The sequence below is a fragment of the Artemia sp. Qi Xiang Cuo genome, chromosome 13 (genome assembly GCF_049724085.1).
Source record: "Artemia sp. Qi Xiang Cuo chromosome 13, ASM4972408v1, whole genome shotgun sequence".
Lineage (NCBI taxonomy): Eukaryota > Metazoa > Arthropoda > Branchiopoda > Anostraca > Artemiidae > Artemia > Artemia sp. Qi Xiang Cuo.
The window spans coordinates 39,617,089-39,640,241 of record NC_142806.1 but is presented as its reverse complement, the minus strand read 5'-3'; the positions used below and the strand labels follow the sequence as shown (position 1 = coordinate 39,640,241).

Sequence of the window (23,153 nt, the reverse complement as noted above, 5' to 3'; positions counted from 1 at the left end):
AAACAACTTCGGCCTGTTTGACAAATCTAGTAGCAAACTGATACCTCTGTTGGGATTGGGAACGAGATAACCTGCCCATTTTCTGTATTTTTTGTTATGGATGTACACTATGTAAGCTTTACATCTACAAATTGTGTCAAAATTGGTGCTGATTTTCAGGATGTTTTTTTATTTTTATTATTTGAGTTCTGTTGGAAATCAATGTTGGTTAATATTCACAGTTAGTAGACCTACAAGAAACTTAACAAGACTAGAAAGTCCGCCCAAATATTATCCAGCAACAGAATTTAATTGTAATGGTGTCAGTGTAAATATTTTAAATTTTTAACAAATGAATTCTCTTCGATTGGCCAAGCCAAGTACTGTATTAAGTAAGATTGAACGAGCTTAAATCTCCATAGTAATTAATGCCCCAAACCTTGTATTGAAAACGTTCACTTATTGATAATCTCTAACTTTTAAGTTAGCGTTAAAAATGCTGAATAAGTGTTTAATCTTGAAAGTAATCCTAGTTCAAAAGCAAGCATAAAATACGCCCGCATTGAATATATGGCCAAATTCGTCCAGTCCTTAACTTAGATACAGGTTCACCTTAGAACAAGGCTTCACTTAAATCGGTGGTTCCCAACCGATTTTGGGCCATGCCCCATCTAGGCATTTTAAAACCCTGATGCCCCTATTGTAATATTTCAATTTTATTGCTCAAAATTTTACATGTATTCACCCGAAGGAAGCCTAAATCACCATTAACTCAGAATCTTTTACCGAGTCGTCCTCTTGTCATATTTTATACTATTTTATTTAGTATAATATACTTATTGTACTAAATTTTTGTCTGTATACACAACCTTTTGTACAATGCATGACGTCATTGCAATACTATCATGTAATTTTTTTACTATTTAAATGCATATGAATTTGACGTCATTCATATGATTTTTTTTTCAAATTAAGGCTCTAGAATATGGTCAGCCGAAGGGTGCAGCGTCCTCCGCATGAACCACCAAAATATTGCCATGCTCCATTAGTGGGGCCTGTGTCCCACGTCGGGAATTAAAATACTACTTGACCGAAAAGTAACTTGGATTGACATTGGTCTTACTTCATCAGCACGATAGAACACTCATTGGGACTAGTAGAATTTTTAAATTCATTAGATGCATGTTGCTAATGTTCAGGCTTTTTCTAATTTACCCTCTTATTGATATAGCGTTCAAAATCGACGCTACACATAGCAGTAAATCTTATCGAGATTTAAAAATGTAATATACCTGAAGGGTCAAGAGTTTATTCAACAAGTGAGCAAGATAAAATACATAAAGGCACATACATTACAACTGACTAAAAACATATATGAACGAATTGCAAAACAGTTTTACAGTTCAACAAAATTGCATTTTACAGTTCTTCTGGGCAAAACCCATAGGGCCATCTAGAGAGGGAAATCATCCTAGTATTCACATGCCCTCTTATGATGTTTTGTGGGGCATAAGTCAAATTCTGAGAACCGTGTATTCAAAAGGTTAATGAACACCATTGAGAGATGATTGCATCTACTTGCATCTATATACAGACCCAGATTTACCAATAGACCCGCAAGGTCCTGGCCTAGGGGCGCAAGAAATTACCACTGAGTGATTATTTTTTTAAAAAACTGGAATAATGTGATTTATCGTCAAAGTGCACCCCACCGCCACGCTACCTATTCACAGAGAAATGTGATTTTGGAACAACACAGGAATTCCGTGGCCACTTATAAACTGTCAGATATCTCCCAAGAATGGCAGCTGAGAGTTCAGCATTACCTCTCTCTTTATTATTTTTGGCTCATCAGTTGCGTTCTGTTCAGTGCTTTCACTATCCCCGAATTTTCGGGGATTTCCCCGAAAATCTCGCAAAAACCAAGCGGTAAAAACGCTTGCGCCTAGAAGCGTCAAAGTTTTAAATCCGGCCCTGTCTTTTTAAAAGAGTAAAATTACATATCTATCATGAGTTCCAGCAATACTAATAAGAAAGCAGCAAACTATACATTAACGCAGGATAGAAGAATATTTTTTGGTCCAAAATATATTATTTTTACACAATGACATGGCAGAAGTTTGTGCATTTAACAAATATTAACAGTCATTTAAGTAGAGGTCGTAGCGAAATTCAACATCTTTGGCAGCAATCCCAAGCAAGCTTTGTTATATAAAATGGTGGAGCTTCATTACTCAGGAAATTACTTGATAGACAAATACCACTTCCCTAATAATAAATTAAATTTCATATGCATCATCTAAGATCAGTTTTTCAAAATGAAACATATTTCATGTATTTTTCATAATGTTTTTCTAATACTACATACCTGTAAGAAAAACGGAAGAAATAATGTAAGGATTTTACTACCTAAAAGTGCTATGATATTTAAGTGGGAAAATCAAAATGAAGACATGAATCTTTAGCTTGTGAAATTTAATAACCAATTATACCGAATTTTCAGAATAAAAATTACACATTTGAAAAAAAAAACACAAAAAACTACTACACAGATAAGCAAACTTCGGGTTTGCAATACTTCAGTTCAAATGCCCCTTAAAAAACACAAAAACAAACTGAAAAAAAAATTAAGTAGGCACATTATTATTCACAATACAAAACAGTAAAACATTTGGACAGTTAAATGGACGGAATTTAAAAAGACTGAGATTCTAAAACACGATTAGTTAGAATAAAAGCACCACATTAATCAATAATATAAAGTTCAAACTGAACATCAATTTTTATGTGGAACAAATATAAATGGCATTGTTAGCAGAGCATCCTATCTTCTAAAACGCGTTCCCCGTAAAACATATACAATCCCCAAAAATACTAAAGGAAAGTATGGGGCGAAACTCGTACCGCTATTACAACCATCTTTACTGTTACAGGTACAAGTTTCTGTGTAAATGTTGTACGTTCCAGTTCGTTGGATGCAGTATCTCTCATCTCCTCCTATTCCTGGCTCTCCTAGTCTTGCACAATCTCGAATATATCTCCAATAGCCGTCAACTGGAATAGAAAATTCAAACTGAGATCTATTTTTTATATTTTTGTTATTATCTTACAGTAGTATAACCCCCTCCCCAACGGGAATATTTCAACCTGTGTACTTTTTAGCGTCATAACGGCCCCTCACGCCCGACCTGTGTTTCCCAATAGATTTTGTTTTCTAACTTTTAATATCTGCACTGTAATGTTTAAAATAGTTCAATCAACTTTTGGACAGAACGAGTTAGAAAAAATATTCCTCTAATTGGCATTTACCCATTGGTTGCATTCTCACATGCTCATCCTAGTTTTCATGGCAATGGTCACCCAAAAAAGGATCTAATTTACAGAAAATTTACGATCAAATTCATCGTATTCGAAACAATATCGTGCGGCTTTTTAGATCCAAAGGTCAAAAACTGTCGGGTACCGTATTTTCCTCAGAGTAGCACCTGAATGTATATTTTTGCCTTCGTTTATTATTATTTTTGTTTTTACCACAGGATATCGGAAGTTTTCATATAATTGAGTGATTACTCATTCGAAAGCTAAGCATTAAATCTAGTGCCCTCTAATGCCCAATAAATGTGACAGTGGCGCATTGTAGTAAAAAGTCCCATAAAAATACAATAGGTCAGATATGGACGGAATTAGACAGCTAATACTCGGCTACTTAAATTGTCGAGTTTCAAGGCCGGCATGTACTGATTTTCAAACGATTAGAGACAGAAAGTTGTTACCTCAAATTTCAGGGTTTCCATAACACCCTTCCTTCCTTCATACAAATTTGGTTTGAAAACCGAAGTTTCAAACCGATCAGAGACAAAAATTTTCTAGCCCATTTTCAAACCCACCTTTAACATGTCTCCTCTCAACAAAATAAGATGTCCCTTGGACCAGGGGCCGATCCCTGAAAGTTTAAAGCCGAGCGAACAGTCGATTGAAAGTTTCAAGTCGATCAAATATATCAGCCTTTTTTCTACGATAGAACCTACCTCTGAATTATGGTCAATTTCCATGATTTAGGACGCTTTTTTCTGGGGCTGCATGGGTCATGTCATAACCTGAAACATATTCCTTGAACCTTTAGACTAGCCTGATCAAAATATCTATAAATAAACTTTGATCCGACGCCATGGGGTGCCCAGGTGCAGAAAAGGGCACAGTTATAGGCTGTTCGTCCTTCTATGACACTTAAAAGGCCACTAGAATTTTCAGCTTCCAATTAAATGAACCCTCTCCTAAAATACTGCGATCCCCATGCACGGGGTACACTTGCTCTTTACTAATTCAACGTTAATGCATTGGTCCTGAAGTAGTTGACCAGTCGGTCAACACAGTAGCGTTGACATTGTAAACAGCGATTCGTCTCTCATATGTTGTTTTCGCCCCGCCCTCAGCAAATAGAAGGGATGATCGTAGAAACTTGGGAGGTGGAAAAGATTGAAAGTTCCGGAACCCTTTTCAGGGTTAAAATAGCTCTCTTCCCATGCCCTTTTTGAGCGTCCCCCGCCCAGGACAATTTGTAGTCTCCAATTGCATAAGACTAAAGTTTCGAGACAGCCATTTCACCCAAAAGATCGGAAATTTCAACAGAATGAGCTCACAGAAGGGGGAATAGTTCGTACAACCCCAGTGACAGGAACCTTCTAACTCTGCAAATGTCATATTCGAAGCTTGTTAAAATCAGAATCATGCACTGAACATTTGGATGCATAAATTGAGCCCATGGCAACTCTAAATCCCCTCTCCATAGCCATGTTTTGGAGAAAGGTATGCATGCTGCACATTATTTCGACTGGCATCATTTAACTGCTCTCAAAGTTGCAGCTTGACTTTCGAATAACTAGGCGCAGCTAATTCCTGATACGGAAATTCAGTGGCACAAAACAAACTAATTCCTGACTAAATACAGTAGCAAGCTAAGTTTAAGCTTAGAACAGACCCAGCATCCCACTGCCAACATCTTATCACAAAGGACAGTAAGGAAGTACCTTGTTTAAATCGTACGCATGCCAAGATTTCCAATATGTATGATTGGAAACACAAACGGAACCCATGGACCCAACACCCCTCCCATTTTTCACCGCCAGCTTTTTAGACGAAAGTTACGCCTGTTACAACCTGTTTGAAGCAGAGTTTCAACCTGTTCTGGTACAAAAATTGGCATGGGCCCCTCCAAACCCCCTAACTATCTATTTTTTCGTAGAGAAACAGGCAAGTTACGTCTTGTTTGAACTGAAATCGTGAAGAAGTTTTAATTTGCATGACTGGAGAACCTAAATTGGCCAACGGTCCCTTCAACACTTCTCCCCAGTCCCTACCCTCCAACCGCAACCAACTTTTCAGCAGAAACATAGACACCTTACACCTTGTTTAAAACGGAATAAGGTAAGGATTTTTTAATCTGTATGATCTGAAGACAAAAGTAGACCAGTGGCACCTCTAACACCCCCACTGCTAAATTTTTAATCTGTAAGATTACAGGTAGACAGTAGATGGCACCTCCAGCACCACCACCCTCACCAAGGGCGTATCCAGGAATTTTTTTTAGGGAGGGTTTAAAAAAGAGCTTTACAAAACTCATCAAAAATTTATTTGTATGCATTTCTGTTAACTTTTTACAGGTCGGACAAAAATTTCGGAGAGGGGGGGGGGGGGTTCAAACCCGGTAACCCCCAGTGGATACGATTTTGCTCACCATCATTAATTCTTCAGCCAAGTAATGGGAAAGTTTCTTCCTCAATCCACTTGTGAACTTACGGGACAAGAACTTTAGACTAATATGACATGATAATAATGGTTTCCGTAACGCATGTTCTTTCTCCTACTTTTACACGAAAATTCAGAGGTGTACACCACTTCAGAGCCCCAACTACCTTTTTCATGGAAGTACTGGGTCTGCTTGAAATTTACACGCTGGAGAATCCTCCAAGAAACTTGAAACTGTTGACTTTTACAGTCCAGGTGCCATCACTTTAAAGTTTTAAAAGTATATGATTCCCTCTATGAGCTTTTGATGCCTACTAACCCGAAACTGCAAGGGTCAGAGGCCCAAAATTCTTTCCAGAAAATTTTCGCAGATTTAGGTTCAAGTAGGTTCCTATGAATTTTCAAGCTGATCCGGCGATTTCGTGTGGAAATTAAGCAAGGCTCAGAAGTGGCTTTACGCGTCAGAATATCCGCTTCCTTCCCTTTTTGCATAACCCAAGACTCTTACCCCATGTTAGCATATGGGCGGACTGCCAACACTGAATCGATCCTCAGGCAACAAAAGTCCATTGCCTCCAATATTAGGCCAAAATAAAAACTGAACAAACAAAAATTCAACTGATTACCACTTGAGCTATTCAGCTTTCTTCCGAAAAAAAAAATACATGTGTTGTCATAATTTACGGAAATTTGTGTCATTAATCTCGCAATTCTTCTGCCGCAATGCTGCGAAGTATCTTGAATTTCTCATAAAAAAGCGTGCTTCAATTATTTTGGAATCTTGGACTTCAACATTTTAGGAGAATTAATCATCAAAATCATATTATTATGAAGAATACAAGGTTAAAACAAGAAAATCCTTCAAGTTCAGAGGGAGGGCAGTGCCCTCCTTTGCCCCTGAATGACGGGACTGTAGCCGACGTCAAAACCAGTGACTATTTCATGCACGCCTTGACGGGGTGTAGGAAGCAAAACTGTAATTGCGAAAACTTCGCTTGGTTACGCATTTCGATGCTCCTATGATACCCCATTAGCCCACTAGCACAGGAGAAAAAAGCATATAAGGGTTTCAAGCTCTTTTAAAAAACTCCCAAAAATTAAGTTTTGTAATTTATTTTATTGTTAGGATAAACATAAATGGTATTTATCCTTATTCCTGAATAAGTTTTGAATTTGAGTGAAAATGAATCTTTACAAGGAGATTTTTTAAACTCATTTTAAATTTTCACTTACTAAGAGGACAAAGAGGAGGAGCATTCAAAAAGGAAATTTTAAGTATCCAGAAGTGGGGGAATGTTAGGCACAACCTTTAGGCGCAGCAGCAATGATATGTTCTGACTCCATTTTGGAATATAAATAGAATGTTCCAGAATCTCTTCTTTTCTTCATTTTTGTTATTTGTCTTTCTTTCCCTCTGGCTGCTCAATTTTACGTGTGGGGAAAATTTTCAAGGGGGTAACTGTCTGCAGGGTGTCGGGGCAATTTTCCAGGGAGAAATGCCAACGGAGGGGGAGGTCATAGGGAATTTCCCATGGGGGGAATAAGCCAGACACCATAAAAACATACTAATCTTACAAATCCTTCATGTATTGATTCCTTGGATGAATTCTGGTTATTTTATCCCATCATTATCCCTTAGTGGGATAATGGGAGGGTTTTCCATCCATTATCCCATCATTATTGGTTCAAATATAACTAGAAAACTAGAGTGGACTTTCAAGGGGTAACTGTCTGTGGTGGGTTGGGGAAATTTTCCGAGGATATAAATGCCAGCAGGGAAGGATTTTTGTAGGGAACTGCCCACGGGGGGGGGGGGGGGTAATCCAGACCCCATAAAGACTATCCTAATCGTGCAAAGTCTCCATGTCTTGATTTCTCAGATGGATTCTGGTTATTTATCCCATCATTATCCCTTAGTGATTGCTTCAAGCATAACATTATTGTTTAATATCTTACCTTTCTGTCTTATTTTCCTGCAAAGTGTAGCTTCCAGCCCCGGAAGATTAGGATCAATTGGTTCTTGACTACAATCAAAAAACGGAATTGATGTATTGTCAAATGGATCAGCACATTTCGGATCTTCTAATGATCGACACTTCCAACATTTCAAGCTCAAGCCTTGAAAAAAATAGGAAAACTCAACAAAACTCACAAGCATTAGTACAAAGTGTCAATTTGGGACCTATTTCCCAAAAAGCATAATAATTTCAATTGTCCATAAGTGCACACAGGTCCAATCCTTTGGGAGGAGCAGAGGACTTTTTTCGTGGGGTAAACAAGAAAGGTTTTTTCTTAACCACTATTCTTCAAGCTTTTTCCAGATAGTCTTCAGGCCAATCTAGGGGATGACCTCCCATTCCCATGAGTGCAAGTGAGCTATTCTTGTAAAAATCCTATGTGGTTAAAGATTTAAATAATTTCTTATAGAGTTCCATTGCACACAAGAGCCAAAATACCTCATAGGAAGATTTGGCCTATTAGAATTCACTAGGTTTCAACTCTGTAGTGTTGTTAACTTCAAAGCAAAAAGTTTGTCAATGAAAAGCAGAAATTAATCTAAAACTTGAAATTCAGATATTAGCTTATGTGATATGTCTATTCTAAAACGATCAGAAATTAATATGAATGAAGAAACTAATCCCAAAACAAACAATGACGCCAACTTTACAACAAACATAAATCACTCCAAATAAAGGCTCTACTGCTGCCCCATCCCCAAAATTAAAAATTGAGACTCAATGGTCTTTTTCTAGGCTTCCATTATGGTTGCAGCGAAACTGCAACCTATTAAAGAGCAGGCCATGGTCCTTAGCAACAAGAAGTTTATAAATGCACTTTTAAAAACTGCCTAATGAGAAAAAAATTGTCAATTATAGCTGATTCAGGAATATTAACCATTATTTCGATTAACATAAAACACATTTATTTCCAACTGAAAGTAAGAGCAACATGAAAACTTAAAACAAACGGAAATTATTGCGCATATGAGGGGGGGGCTACTCCCTCCTAAACTCCTCGCTCTTTTACACTAAAGTTTTTTAGTGCTTTAAAAAAGCTTTTTATTCCAATTCAGCAGCCTTTATGCTTCAGCGGCTGTTATTAAGGAATTGGGAACAATACTTTAGCGCAAAGAGAGAAGGATTGAGGAGGGGGAAGCTCCCCTCATATCTGAAATAATTTCTAGTCATTCTAAGTTTTAATAATGCTCCTTGCTTTCAGTAAAAAAAACTTGTTTTTTTTTTGTTTTTTTTTATTTAATGTCTGATCGTTTTTCAAATCATGCCCAGGCCTTGATATGATGTACAGTACTAGTCCCATAAACTCCCGGTTTCTTGCTGTTTAATTGTATAGATCAATAATTTTCTGCTTTAAAAAATTGATTAACAGCTTTTAAAGATTTTCTGCTTCAGAATTAAAATGTTGGATTATAATAAAAATTGTGGACAAAATTTGACTATTTAGTCAAAAATGTTCGAGGACGATTGGGAATTAAAATGCACTCTTTGAGGCATCTGCCCCTCCCCCTCCCACATGCATAAATACAACAGACCCTTTTTAATCATAGCTGATGTGTGCTCACACCTTCTAGTGTAGAGACATGAAGCAAATCAATATTATAGTATATATATATATATATATATATATATATATATATATATATATATATATATATATATATATATATATATATATATATATATATATATATATATATATATATATATATATATATATATATATATATATATATATATATTTCAGAAATTTTTTTCTGTAATAAGAAGGGAGGCATCCCCCCATACCACAATTTTATAGGCTTATTCTAAATGAAGAGAGATGAAAGATGAATTCCTAACCCCTCCCATGCCCCTTTCAAAACTTACCCTAAGGCAGACAGTTAGACAATTTGGACATTGAAACACAACTCTTGTAGACAACTTCCGCTCTACAAGACGACCCACCACCCCTCCTTCATTATAGCTGATGGGCAATAATAAATCACTAAACATAATTTCAGGGAAAAAGAGGTGAATCAACTTAGTTAAATCAAGGATTGAGAGAAACATCCATATTGACCATTTGTCTTGCATAGACTATGTGACTCTTTAGGAACAAATGCCCCACCAAGCGACATTACTTCCTTTGCAACTGGGAAACTCAATATTTTTGTCACCTTAAAAGGGCACTGCCAACTTTAAACTTAAATTTGAATGAGCCCCCTCCCAATCTTCAAGGATCATTGGTTTGATATGATCATTGGTTCAAGAAAAGAACGGAACAAACACGCAGACATGATCTAATAACGCACAACCGTGTTATTAAATGATGTTTATCAAATAAAAATGCATTTGTGACCTTTTGTCTGGGAAACATGTGAAATTCCACATTTTTGTAGATAGGAGCTTGAAACCTCTACAGAAGAGTTCTTTCATGTGCTGTGATTCTAATGACAGGATTTTCATCAAGGCTGCTTGCCTTCTTGGGGGTGGTTCCCGCTTTTTCGAAAATAAGGCGAATTTTCTCAAGCTTGTAGCTTTTGACGGTTAAACCTAAACTTTATAACACACACACACATACACAAAAGTTCAATGGGGAATTTTTTTTGTCCGTCTTAGAAAGGCAATGTGATCTTGGAAAAAATACCTAATTAAACCCCATTGGATTTTTTTTTCGTCAATTACTACTAGCCCAAATTGCTCCTTGCAAAGAGTTTGTTAGCACAAACTGTTTGAAAATGTGTGATCACAAAACACAAGCTGTTTGAAAATGGATAATTTTGAAACAATCGAAATGGAATCGCCATTATCGGAAACCCGACAAAGGAAAACTACAGCCCCCTACCTTGAACAACAAGGAAATTCACTTTTTTGAATGGGTAGTACTGATATGTCTCTTTTTTTATTTGCTGCTAGCAGGGCACTGGAAAACTCACAGCATAATATTTTTTCATAAATCGTCAACTGACTAACAGAACTAGCAGGCTACTGCAACATCGTAGAGAGTTGAGAGTTGCATCCCTCAAGGAAATTATAGCCTAGTAAACGACACAGCATTCGCATGGGATTCTGATTAATGGACAATTCTTCTGGGCTTGGTATGTTTTGACGGGCCTCTTCGTGCTGACAAACCTCTTTCTAGCTAATTTATCTACTATGGGCTGCCTCCCCGTAGTAGCATAATATTCTTAGGCATGAATATACAATGAATCGGAGGTAATAGGCTTGAGATTGTCTGTGCAGGATTTCGACTCTTGTTTATAGGAAGCATTGCCAAGTGCTGAAAACCAAGTTGTGACCAAGATGGGCCCAGGATTGCACAAAGCCTCCATTCATACTGGAGGTCCCAGGGACTTTTTGCTGTCTGGTTCTAAGCCAGCTTAAGCTCTTTGGTGTAGACATGAGAAGATATGTGATCCCTGTCCTGCACTGGTATCCGGGATCATTGCTTTTCCTGAGGCCCAAATAATTTCAATGATTTAAAGAACATGGAAATTGGAACTTGGAATGTTACGACGTTAAGAAATATGGCCATTGCATCGACATTTTGACTGACGTATTCAGACGATTCGAAATAGACATATTAGGAGTTTCAGAAACTCATATCTCAGGGGTAGGAAGCATGAAATTAGGTGATACAGAATTTGTTTACTCAGGCAGGAAGGATGGGGTAGATAGACAGGGAGTAGGACCCATGATGAATAAGGAAGCTGATAAGTCTTGTTTAGGCTAGAAACGTATTAATAATAGAATACTAATCACTCATTTTATGACTGAAAAGTTCAAGGTATCAGTTATAGTAGTATATGCCAAATGACAGGGTCCCAGGTAGAGATATGATGTTTTTACTGGGAGATTTTAACGTCCAGGTCAGTAGAAATAGGGATAGATGGTATCTTAGCCTAGGTAAATTTGGTGTAGGAAAAGAATATAGTAATGGATACAGACTTTTGCAATTTTGTAGGTATAACAATCTAGTTATAACCATGTCATATAATGGCTCATAAGTTAACATGGTATTCAGGTGATGGTAAGACAGTAAACTTTATTGATCATGTTATAGTAAACCACAGACTGGCAGGATCAATACAAGATACTAGGGTATATAGGAGTGCTGTTATTGATGTTAAAAGTAAAGATCGCCATCTAGTAGTGTCAAGGGTTAATTTAAAGCTAAAATTTTGGCGGGGTAACTACCTCCTGCAAAGTTATGATGTTGGTAGACTCCAGGATGAGAATTTAAAAGAAACTTTCCAGGAACAGTTGAATGCTAAACTTGAGAGATTAAAATTTGATAATGTGGTAAATGGTTGGAATAATTTTAGAAAAATAATTGGTGAAGTTGCTGAAGGTGTCTTAGAGAAGAAAGCTAGGACTGCAGCTAATAATATTAGCGAAAAAGCTTTATGTTTAATAGAAAGGAGAAGGGACTTGTACAAGAATTATCTGAGTGATAGATCATATGAAAACAAAAGGAATGTAAAGAAAAAGAAGAAAGCATTCTCCACCAACTAAAGGAGGTGTGAAGTAGAGGACATGGATAAAATTGTCAAGGATCTGGAAAATACAGCTAGACGGTATAATAGTAAAATATTGTACTGGCATGTTAATACATTGAGAGGGAGAAGTCAGTCCAGACTTGGCCCAGTTAAAGATAGGAATGAGGCCACAATTAGCAATAAGGAAAGAATTAAAGAGAGATGGGCAGAACATTTTGAGAATTTGCTAAGTCAAGATAGAGTTGCAGGAAAAGATATAAAGGAAAATGAAGAAGCTTTTAACATCTTGGGTGCAAATGAATATTGATTTTATGAGGAAGAATTAGTGACAGTACTAAAAGGATTAAAAAATTTATTATTTTAATTTTTTCATTGGCTTCAGGTGCTGATAGGGTGGTAAATGAGTTTCTTAAATATGGTGGCTCTGAGGTTAGAAATTTGAAATAAGAAAGGTGATAAGAGTGAGTGGGGTAATTATTGAGGCATTAGTCTGGTCTCTGTAGGTAGCATATTACTTAGTAATATGATAATTTTTAGATTGAAAGGTGCTGTATACAAAGTTTTGAGCGAAGAAAAGTGCAGGTTTAGAAAAGGTAGAGGATGTGTTCACCAAATTTTCACTCTTAGGTTAATTATTAAGGAGTGCCTGATTTATCAAAAAACTTTAGTCCTCAGTTTTATAAATTATGAGCAAGCATTCAATTCTATTGATAGAGGAGCTCTAGTAAAGGTTTTATCCTTGTATGGTATACCAGACAAATACATTTAAGAGATTAGTGCTATGTAAAAAAATAACACTGCTACGGTCAAGGTAGGAAATGAGGTTAGCAGCTGGTTTTGTATTAAATCAGGAGTTAAGCAGGGTTGTTCTATCCCTTTTTATATGGATCATTTTTATGAACTTTGTCTTAAGGAGCACAGGAAAGGCAATGGAAGACCACAGGATCAAATGGGGAGGAAAAAGTCTCCTGGACTTAGATTATGCTGATGATTTAAGCATCTTAGGTGAAAGTGTGAGCAAAATGAATGAATTTTTAGAGGTTTTGCGAGTTCAGGGCATTAGAATATGTTTGAAAATTGATGTTAAGAAGACTAAGTCACTATGGCTAGGAACCAGTGAAGATAAAAGGTGACGTTGGGTAACGAAAAGATTGATCAGGTGGGCAGCTTCACTTACCTTGGTAGTATTATTAGTAAAGATAGTGGGAGCAATGAAGATGTTAAAAGTAGAAGAGCCAAGGATCAGGGTGTTTTTTCACAGTTAAAAAAAGTTTGGAAGAATAGGAAGATAAGTCTGCAAACCAAGATTAGAATATTAGAAGCTACAGGGATGATAGTGGTCAAATATGGCTCTGAGGCATGGATGCTCCGAAAAGCGGATGAAGATTTGCTAGATGTTTTCCAGGGAAATTGCTTAAGGATTGTTCTGGGTACCTGGCTGACTGACCATAATTCAAACAATAGGCTGTACAAAAAATGTGGTTCAATACCACTCTCTAGTGGAATGAAAGAAAGGTTGAGGTGGCTAGGGCACATTGTGCAGATGAAGGATGACAGATTACTGAAGATCGTTCTTTTTAGCTAACCATCTATGGCTAAACAGAAAGTAGTTCATCCTTGTCTGGGGTGGGAGGACATCATAAAGGAAGATTTAAAGGAAATGGAAACTTCCTGGGAGGGTGTAAAAAGGGAGGCTTAGAATAAATTGGGATAGAGGAGCATGTGGTGCTGTGGTGGACTCAGGCAGCTTGGTGATGCAGTGAATTGTTAGTAGTAATAGTAGTATTTAAAGCTAATAACTATGTGCTTTATATAAATTCGTCTTGATAATGCCATTGAAAAGTGTCATATGGCAGTAAAATTGACACTTCTTGATGCCATGGAATGTAAAGGCTAGGAAGCATGGAAAAGGAACCATCATGGCCTCCTTAATTGAAAACATTGAACCTGAGTCTTATTAACCACCCTCTCATATACTCTCTTTCCCATCTATTTGATAAGTTTCACAAGTTGTGTGCTGACTAGCAGAAATGATGGGCTACTGCAACATCATAGAGAAATGCATAATGGCTTAATTTAAAGCTCTTTTCATATCTACATGTTCTTTGTAAATTTTCTTACTGTGGTTATTAAGTTGAAAGTAAAAATTCTCTTTGTTGTAAAAACTCCATAAAAAGTGTTGGAAAAACTCCAGATTGGGCTCAATTGATTGGAAATCCGAAGTTCTAGTGCCCTTTTTATGAATCAAAGTGATTGGGAGGTAGCAACCCCCACCCCTTCAAAAACAGTCCAAAGATCTTAGTATAAGGCCTTTGGGGTTAAGATAATCCCCCAGAGTCTGGAGGTAAGGGTTGTAAGTTATGCCCCAGGAGCATACAAGGTTTTAATGGAAGGGGATGTCGTTTGAACTTTAAAGGAGACTCATTTGAAATGCATAGTTCTAGTTTCCTTTTAAGAGTCAAACATGATGGAGGGCAACTAGCCCCCCATCCCTTCTCTGACATCCTCTTTTCCCAATACACATTCAATTGAAATTGTGAGGTAGCCATTTTGTCACAAATAGTCCAAAAATCAAATAGCAATGTCTTCAGGGTGGACACAATCCCCCAGAGCCCATGGGCAAAGCTTGTAAGCAATGCTCCAGAGCATACAAGGTTTTTATGAAAATGGTGGTTGTATAATCTTTGGATCAGATGGAGCTCATTTGATTGGAAGTTAGAAGTTTTAGTGCCCTGTTTATGAGTCGAAAATAAATTGAGGTCAATCAGCCCCCCCTAAAAAAAGATATCCAATCAAAATTTTAATAGATCTATTTTGTTCAGCCTTGTTGAAAGGTCCAGTAATTATGTCTTTGGGGATACCAACCTCCCCACAGTCCTCAGGACTAGGGCTGTAAGCTAGGCCATTTGTTCATTGTTTACACATATTATTTGTTATTGAGAAAGGTATGCATATTTGAACTTTACTTTCCAAGAAGACAAAGGGCATTCAGGTGAGCCTTTCAGAGAATGTTGAGGGGAGTTTTAAACTACATCAAAACATGTTATGTACATATGGATTATCAAAAGGGTGACATAAGGGTTATCAAAAGGACATATCAGCAATTTTCAAGGCAATGGCTAACTGTATTAAGTTGAAACCTCCAGGACTGAATGAGAGGGATGCTCTACTGACCAAAAGGCAATATGTTAATACTGCTGCTGCTGGTAGTACTACCGCTATTCAACACTATTACTACAAACATCAGTACTACTACTGTGACTACTATTACAACTATGCCTCCTAAGGGTATGAAGGTGAAATTTTTAACAGATTTTGAGGGGGGAACGTGAACTGAATCACAACACGCCGTTTGTATGCAGGTTGTCACAAGGGTGTAATATTAACATCTTAGGAACAGTTTGGTGTGTGAAGTTGAAACTAACCGGGCTTGTTGTGAGGGATTTTTAACTAACCAAAAGAAGATATTTACATCCTAGTGCTACTGTTTCTGCTCATACTACTATTACTGTAGGCAATTGATTGGTTCTTCAGCAGTAATTTCAGTAATCTTTTATTGACAAAAACACATAACAAATAAATTTCTAAACTGGTCGACAGAGAGCAGGGCTCCATGTGTTGGCCATAAACAAATGAAGAGATTTGGGAATAGTCGTTGATGAAGAATTAAAATTACACACACAGAAAAACAGTGGTTGCCAAAGCATCTCAGACCCTTGGACTAATTAAGTGTACAGTACATAGCAGATCATCCAAAGTCATGACAAAGCTGTACAAGAGTCTCATGCGACCATTGCTGGAATTTGGGATGTGTGTTGCCACACCCTTGAATAAGGGTGACCAACAGAAAATAGAGTCTGTTCTAAGGTGTGCAACCAAAGCTGTTGATGGATGCAAGAACCTTGACTATCCATCTCACCTTAACAAACTACAGCTCCCAACACTTGTCTACAGAGAGGTGATGTCATCATGGCTTACAAGCTACTGCATGCTGATTCCTCTTCTCAGAAGCTTTTCCAGCTTGACAAATCATCCAGGACAAGAGGGCATAGTAAGAAGCTGCTTCAGAAGAGAGCTCACAGCAGACTCTGCAACCACTATTTTTCCAATAGAGTGGTGGCCCCCTGGAAACAGTCTTCCCAATGCAGCTGTTACCGCTACTTCTGTTGATGCATTCAATATTACTGTTGATAAGAATTGGTCCACCAAACCATGGAAAACAGAGTGGGACACTGCCAAACCAATGGCTCCCCATCATCACTGACCAACAACAATAGGATGTTTTCCTTATTTCACTGGACAATGCAATTTAAGGTAATTTAAGGCATACAGGTTTTCAAAAAGGCATAAAAGCAATATCACAGGCAGCATCACTCTATAATAGCTATAAATATCATTTAAACTTTAAAGGAGCTAATTTGATTCAAAATTCGAAGTTCTTGTGGCCTTTTTAAGAGTAAAAAGGGAGTAGATAGCAAGCAGGCCTTCTCTCAAGCACATTCATTCTCCAACTGCATCCAATAAAAATTTTGAGACAGCCATTTTATTCAGCAGACTAGAACAGTCCAGCAACTATGTCTTCAGGGATATTGGGCATGTCAACTCCCCACAAATTTGCAATTGGCCCATTATGCTTTAAAGCTAAATGTTGCTTTACACTAAGTCAAAAGGCATTGTGTTTTTGTTTGCGAATAAGACACCTCAGCAATATATTGAGAATAACTGGGGGTATTAAGTTGAAACATTTGGGGCTACTACTATTACAGCTTCTGCTCTTACAATTTAAATGAATAAAAAGTGTGTCAGTGTCTCCAGCTTGTCAAAGAGCAGGGATTGAATCTTTTGGGAATAATATTAAGTTTTATTTTACATGTTGACTTCAGGAGTTTTAAAATTAAATTAAAAATACTGTTTGTCAGTATTGAAAAATGTTGAAAAAGTTTCTTCAACTTACAAATAGCAACCCAAACAACGGATTGTTATAGAAAAACTGAAACGATATAAAATATAATTTTTTTGCCAGGAAAAAGACTATGTCAATAAAAAACAAACAGAATTTAATTTAAAAAACTTTTTCCATAAAACAAGTTTTTCAAAGAAAAGTAAAAGAGTTCTGTTAGGTCAAAAATGAGCAGAAATAAAGTCAAATAATCTTGTAAATGTAAAACTACCACCAATCACTATCAATAAGTAAATGAAACTTGAAACAAACAAAATTACAATAAATAGCCAAGTCAAACTCAAAATGAGCAAAAATTAACATGTATAGGGCCAATAACCCCCATGCCTTCTCAAGACCAGAACATAATTTGCACTTTTCTGAAAACAAAATATCTTTTAAATGTTTTAACTTTTTTAATTTTCATAAATAAAGAATTATCAACTTCGAGTTTGACTCGGCTATTTATTGTAATTACTGTTCATTTTGAGTTTCATTTATTTATTGATAGAGATTTGTGGTAGTTTTATGCTTAGAAGATTATTTTACTTTATGTCTGCTCATTCTTGGCTTAATGGAGCTCTTTACTTTTCTTTGAAAAATTTTTCTTGTGGATAGTTTTTTAAATTAATTAACAAAAGAGGTTCTATTGGAAGTTTTATGTTTTCTATCCACTCTCTTCAACTGTCTTTTATCTCAAATTCAAGCTTTCTTGAATTTGCTAGTCTTGTTAGTAAACTTGTCTTCAACATAATTTGTGCTTTACTGAAAACAAAATATGTTTTAAATGTTTTTACTTTTTTTAATTTTCATAAATAATAAATTGTCCAAACTTTAAGGAATAAATACCAATATATGTCAACTCAACTGACAATACATGGTCATTTTTTTGCCCAATAAAGTGCAAATTATGTTCTGGTCTTGAGAAGACATGAGTGTTATCATCCCTATGCATGTCAATTCTTGCTTGTTTTGAGTTTGAATTGGCTTTTTATTATAATTTCTGTTTGTTTTAAGTTTCATTTATTTATTGATAGTGATTTGTGGTAGTTTTATGCTTGGAAGATTATTTGACTTTACACCTACTCATTTTTGGCTTAATGGAGCATTTTACTTTTCTTTGGAAAACTTGTTTTGTGGAAAGTTTTTAAATTAATTAGCAAAAAGAGGTATTGCTGGAAGTGTTATATTTTCCATCCACTCTCTTCAACTGTCTTTTATTGCAAATACAACCTCTCTTCAACATGTTACTATAGAATGACTTGGACTCAATCTTCCCCTTCAGGAGGACAGCTCTATAACCATGAAGCTATAGCAACTGTTAATGAATGAATAATTTTATAAATGATGATGTTATATATCTTTATAGCAAAGTCTTTACATGGTCTTTTACTAGGTTTCAACCACAATACATTAAGATGAAAATGGAAATGAAAGGGCCCTTTCTTCCCCCTCCAAGGTTCAATAAGATCTGCTAACACTATCTGTAACCTTTCTCAACTATGGTTCCCAGGGATGGCCTTGCAGTTTCCTAGAGTGGCAAAATTGTTCTGGATTTTACTCATTAAATGTTTTAGAGACACATCCTTCAGACAAAAATTTTAAGATCAAGCACACTTTATCAGATCTTACAGTATCCTAATTGGATAGGAAATAGGCCCCCTGTCACATCAGTTTTTGATTCCATGGACCACTATGGCAAAAAATAGAGTAAAAACTTTAAATATAGGTATTCTAATCAGTGAAGCAAAACAAACTGATGGCTAAAAAAGGCAAGCAGATCTGTTTAAGCTGTACACAAGACAGACATGAAATTATGAAAATATATGATGTTCAGATGGTGCTATACACCAAATATGACCTTGTTATGTTTTTATTTTGATGTCACTTAAATATAAAATATACTTGATTAATTTAAACTTTCCTCCAATTTTGATTCTTAGGAATATTACCTGAAATGGAAAGTATTTTTTGGAATATGAAGCAAATCACAGTGAATCCGGCATCAAAGTAAGTCAAACATGGAAACATACCCCAGAGAAAAAAATTCTCAAAAGTTACTTGTGTATGACATCATTCATCATCTTTTATACAAAAATGCAGTTTTTTTCAGAAAGTTGATTTTATTTTAAAAATTGTGTTTTTTCCATTACAAAAGGCACTAGACTTAGCAATCTGCTTTCAAATGAACCCTTACACCCCTCTTTATTATGTTCCAGTGTCCCACTAGCAGCAGAGGCAAAAACTGAAAAAAATGAGCTTCCCATGCAAAAAAAACACATAATTTTCTAATTTTAAGCCAATGTATCTTCCTTGTTGTTCAAGCCAAGGAACAGTATGCTTTCTGTATAGGGTTTCAAGCAGACAGTTTTAATGTTGCACTTTCTCTTTTGAACTGACACCATTTTTAGGGGTTAATGGCTACTTAAGGTTGTGTTCAACTTTTACTAGATCACCAAGCTCAGACCAAAATTAGAAGTATATATGTATATATATGTATATATATGTATATATATATGTATATATATATATATATATATATATATATATATATATATATATATATATATATATATATATATATATATATATATATATATATATATATATATATATATATATATATATATATATATATATATATATATATATATATACATCTTTTCAGTTTTATTTGCATATTAACAGAAAGCTGAGTCTTCTGATTCTAAAAATGTAACTTTTCTTGCTTGATATTTTTGTATAAATTAAAAATTTTTATTTTTTTCATTTCTAATTACTTGTCAAAACATAGACCATATTTTGAATTTATGATGACAAATTACTCCCACTTGAGTGGCCACAGTGAGAGAAGTGTTTCCACTTCTACCAATTTTTTGGGAGATCTACCATATTTCCATATTTCTACCAGATCTACCAAATTTTTAATCCATCTCCCAACAAAAAAAGAAAATACTGAAACTACTAAAAACCTCTAGAAAACTTAATCCCCAGAAAATGTTTCTTTGTGGTTATTCTTCTTATTTTTTTCATGGCTGTTGTCTGTGGTCTTTTTAGTATATTTTCTGGAAGAAAATAACACAGCCACATCACAGGCAGTTGAGGCAGCATGATTTAAATTCATTGGCACATGTATGAACATTGTCCACTATCCATTTCACAGTTTTCTGTTCTTAATCCTTTAAACACCTTCCATGTTTGTAATCATTTCAATCCATAAACTAACCACAGGTGTTGGCTAGCACAAAGAAGATGGGAACTAAAACTATATAGGTCTAGCTGATTCAGTAGGTTCAAATGGTCCAAAGTTATTAAAAATTGAAAGAAAAATGACAATAATTAGACTGTTTCTGTAGTTGCTCTGATGGCTTGCCAATGAAATCTCTTGAGGATGGCTTGAAGCAAATCTCTTTTCCCAGTCTCACATATTTAGTTTTATTTTCAGTCTTAGTTTGTCAGTTATAAACCCAAGAACTACCATTTATCTTGCATTTTACCTCTTCTGCATATAGCCTTTCTTCTTCATTTCTCATAGCAAAACATCATTTTCCCTTTTGGTTTAAGCCCTTATTTTTCATTGTTTTCCTACCTTGATTTTTACCATAATTTCAAAACAACAGGTTCTTTAATTTATTTAATTAATTCACTCTAAAAAAAACACAATAGCAGAATGAACAACAAATATGAAACTCTGTTTTGCTTCCTGTCAGTCTTTTACAGTTTATTCTTAATGTTTTTGTAGATTGCTCTCAAACCATTTTAAACAGCAGTGGGAGATGGATGGCCAAAGTGAACATAGATACCATATTCCTTTGTTTTAATGAATGTAATACAGTATATGTATTTGAAAGTTGTGCAAATTCTTTTATATTTTTGCAGTTATATGAATATTCATAGGCTGAGATGTTGTTTTCCCTTTATCATTTTTGAATAACTATTGGGGATGACAGTAAAAAAAAGTGTATCCACTTAACTCAGACACAATGGTTAAAGATCTAGTGTCCAGAATTTGTCCAAATTTTCTGTCACTGTCCTGAACTAAATGGGCTGTCATGTGGAGACTGAAAGGGTAAGCAAAGTAAGGGTTGATAAACAAAAATGTCTTATTTAAACAGCATTAAAGTCAGAATGAAACAAAACTATGTCTAGTTTCAAAATCAAATAGGCTACATTTAATTATTTTTCAAGTTTCTAGCAGCTTTCCTTTGTCAACTTTGACAAAATTGATTGATAAAATCCCATATTTCATTCTGGAATCCCATTTGGCTCCTATGGATCTGCTCTCTGAACTTTTACCCTTGGTTCTGTTTGATGCAATTTTCTTAATGCAAAGCATCTTGCAGACAGCAGATGTCAGAAAATCACAAAAATGTTCACACAGAAACAGTTTACTGTAGCCTTTGAACCACAAAAAAATACTAAGAGATATTTAAAAGCAAATGCACAAGAAAAGTCTAAATCAAGTTCTCGATGCCAATAAAAACACTCAAAGGGTTAATCTGTGAAGGGCTAAGTATTATTTGTCATATACAAATGAAAAACTTTGGTTAAACATGATTAGTTTCTCAGTTAATTCCAATTTTTGGTTCTACAAAGCTTTCAATTCAGAATAATGGATGCAATTTTCAACAGCTCAGTAGAAATATTTCAACACAGCTCTTGGACCATTGTGATGAATAGACTAAGAAAAAAACAAATTCAAAGAAATTTGATGGGTCATGCAAAAACAGCCATTTTTGCATGAAATTGCATCAGTGGGAACCCAGGGCTAGAATGTGGTAGGCTACTTTATTCACAAATTGCTTGAACACCTCCAAAAAATACAAAATAAGAAACATTCTTACTGAAAATTCAACCAAATTCTTAGAGCCATCTACCAATTTTCGGTAAAATTCTACTTTAGCTACTTTTGACTATCTTGGAAAGGGGTTAGGTTAAGAAAATGAAACTTTCAGGGATGGGTCTACAGGCTAAAGTATGTCATGGGAAGATATTTTGAAGTATCCACCTCCACTCTTTCTCCCTCTAGAGGGTCCTGACCTTTGATGACCTTTAAAAATATGTGAGTTATAGAAGTGAAACCTTGCAAAATAGATCTTCTGCTTAAATGAAGTACAACAAAATTGTTTTCAGCTTCACAACTTTGCTCAATCCCAATTTTTAAGGTTTTAAAGATATGCAAATACATTTCTTAAATTTTGGAAATAAACTATTTATGTCTTAAAATTCTGCTCAAATAACTGAAATTGCATTTTCAGAGCTAAAGCCAGTGAAAAAGAAGACTGATAGGTGAAAATTAAGGAAAAATGTTGTTTTGTCAAAATTTCAATAGATATAAACCTGTCATGTAGGCAAATTTCAGGACCCTCTAGAGGTAGAAGGAGTGGAGGTAGGCACCTCATAATATCTTCCCAGGATAAAGTTGAGCCTGTAGACCCATCCCTTAAAGTTTCATTTTCCTAACCTAACCCCTTTTCAATATAGCCAATAGTAGCTAAAGTAGAATTTTACCCTATCTTCTCCCAAAATCACCAAGGTTTAACATAGGCTATTGTTTGAAAAGAGAAACATAAATAGGCCTACTGAGTGAGAGGTGATTAGGCCTACACTTGCATTGAGTCATGCTGTAGTAAAATAGGATCAGTCCAAAAAACCGTCTTAATTTTTTCCAGAATGCCAAAGAAAAGTGGTCTTTTACCTCATGGTTTGTCAGGGGGGTAATTGATGATGTAACTGTATGCCTAGACTATTCTAACCTAGGCCTATCTAAACAAACAATACGCTAGAATCTCATAGTCTTTATTTCAGAAAACATAGATCACATACCATGATCAACAGCGCTGAAATAAAGACATACTATAAAGATAATGGTTTCAACTTTCAACATTTTTGGATGTTCAAATTTTACGGATTTCAATGATTGTGCTGAAAAACATACCATGAAAAAGAGAAGACATAGACTCTAGATGGCGATATAAGCACAGCATACACCAT

The 23,153-nt window shown here is 35.6% G+C and overlaps 1 protein-coding gene across 1 annotated transcript; it reads right to left on the bottom strand.

The window, feature by feature from the left end:
• Window positions 1-1,274: 1,274 nt before the first annotated feature.
• LOC148945268 (UPAR/Ly6 domain-containing protein crok-like) lies at window positions 1,275-23,068 on the bottom strand. The gene is made up of 3 exons (XM_089099632.1): window positions 22,986-23,068; window positions 7,681-7,842; window positions 1,275-3,033 (listed from the first exon to the last, which is right to left on the bottom strand). Exons 1-3 carry the CDS (start codon window positions 23,044-23,046, stop codon window positions 2,804-2,806), a joined length of 453 nt encoding a protein of 150 aa, XP_088955758.1. The 5' UTR covers window positions 23,047-23,068; the 3' UTR covers window positions 1,275-2,803.
• Window positions 23,069-23,153: the final 85 nt, after the last annotated feature.

Bases quoted from the DNA above. Each gene is read 5' to 3' on its own strand.
- LOC148945268 (XM_089099632.1), bottom strand. From the start codon at position 23,046: ATGTTGAAAGTTGAAACCATTATCTTTATAGTATGTCTTTATTTCAGC. The intron at 7,843-22,985 runs GTATGTGATCTA...ATTTTTTTCAAG, and splicing joins TTTCAGCGCTGTTGATCATG to GCTTGAGCTTGAAATGTTGG. The intron at 3,034-7,680 runs GTAAGATATTAA...TTTCTATTCCAG, and splicing joins CAGGAAAATAAGACAGAAAG to TTGACGGCTATTGGAGATAT.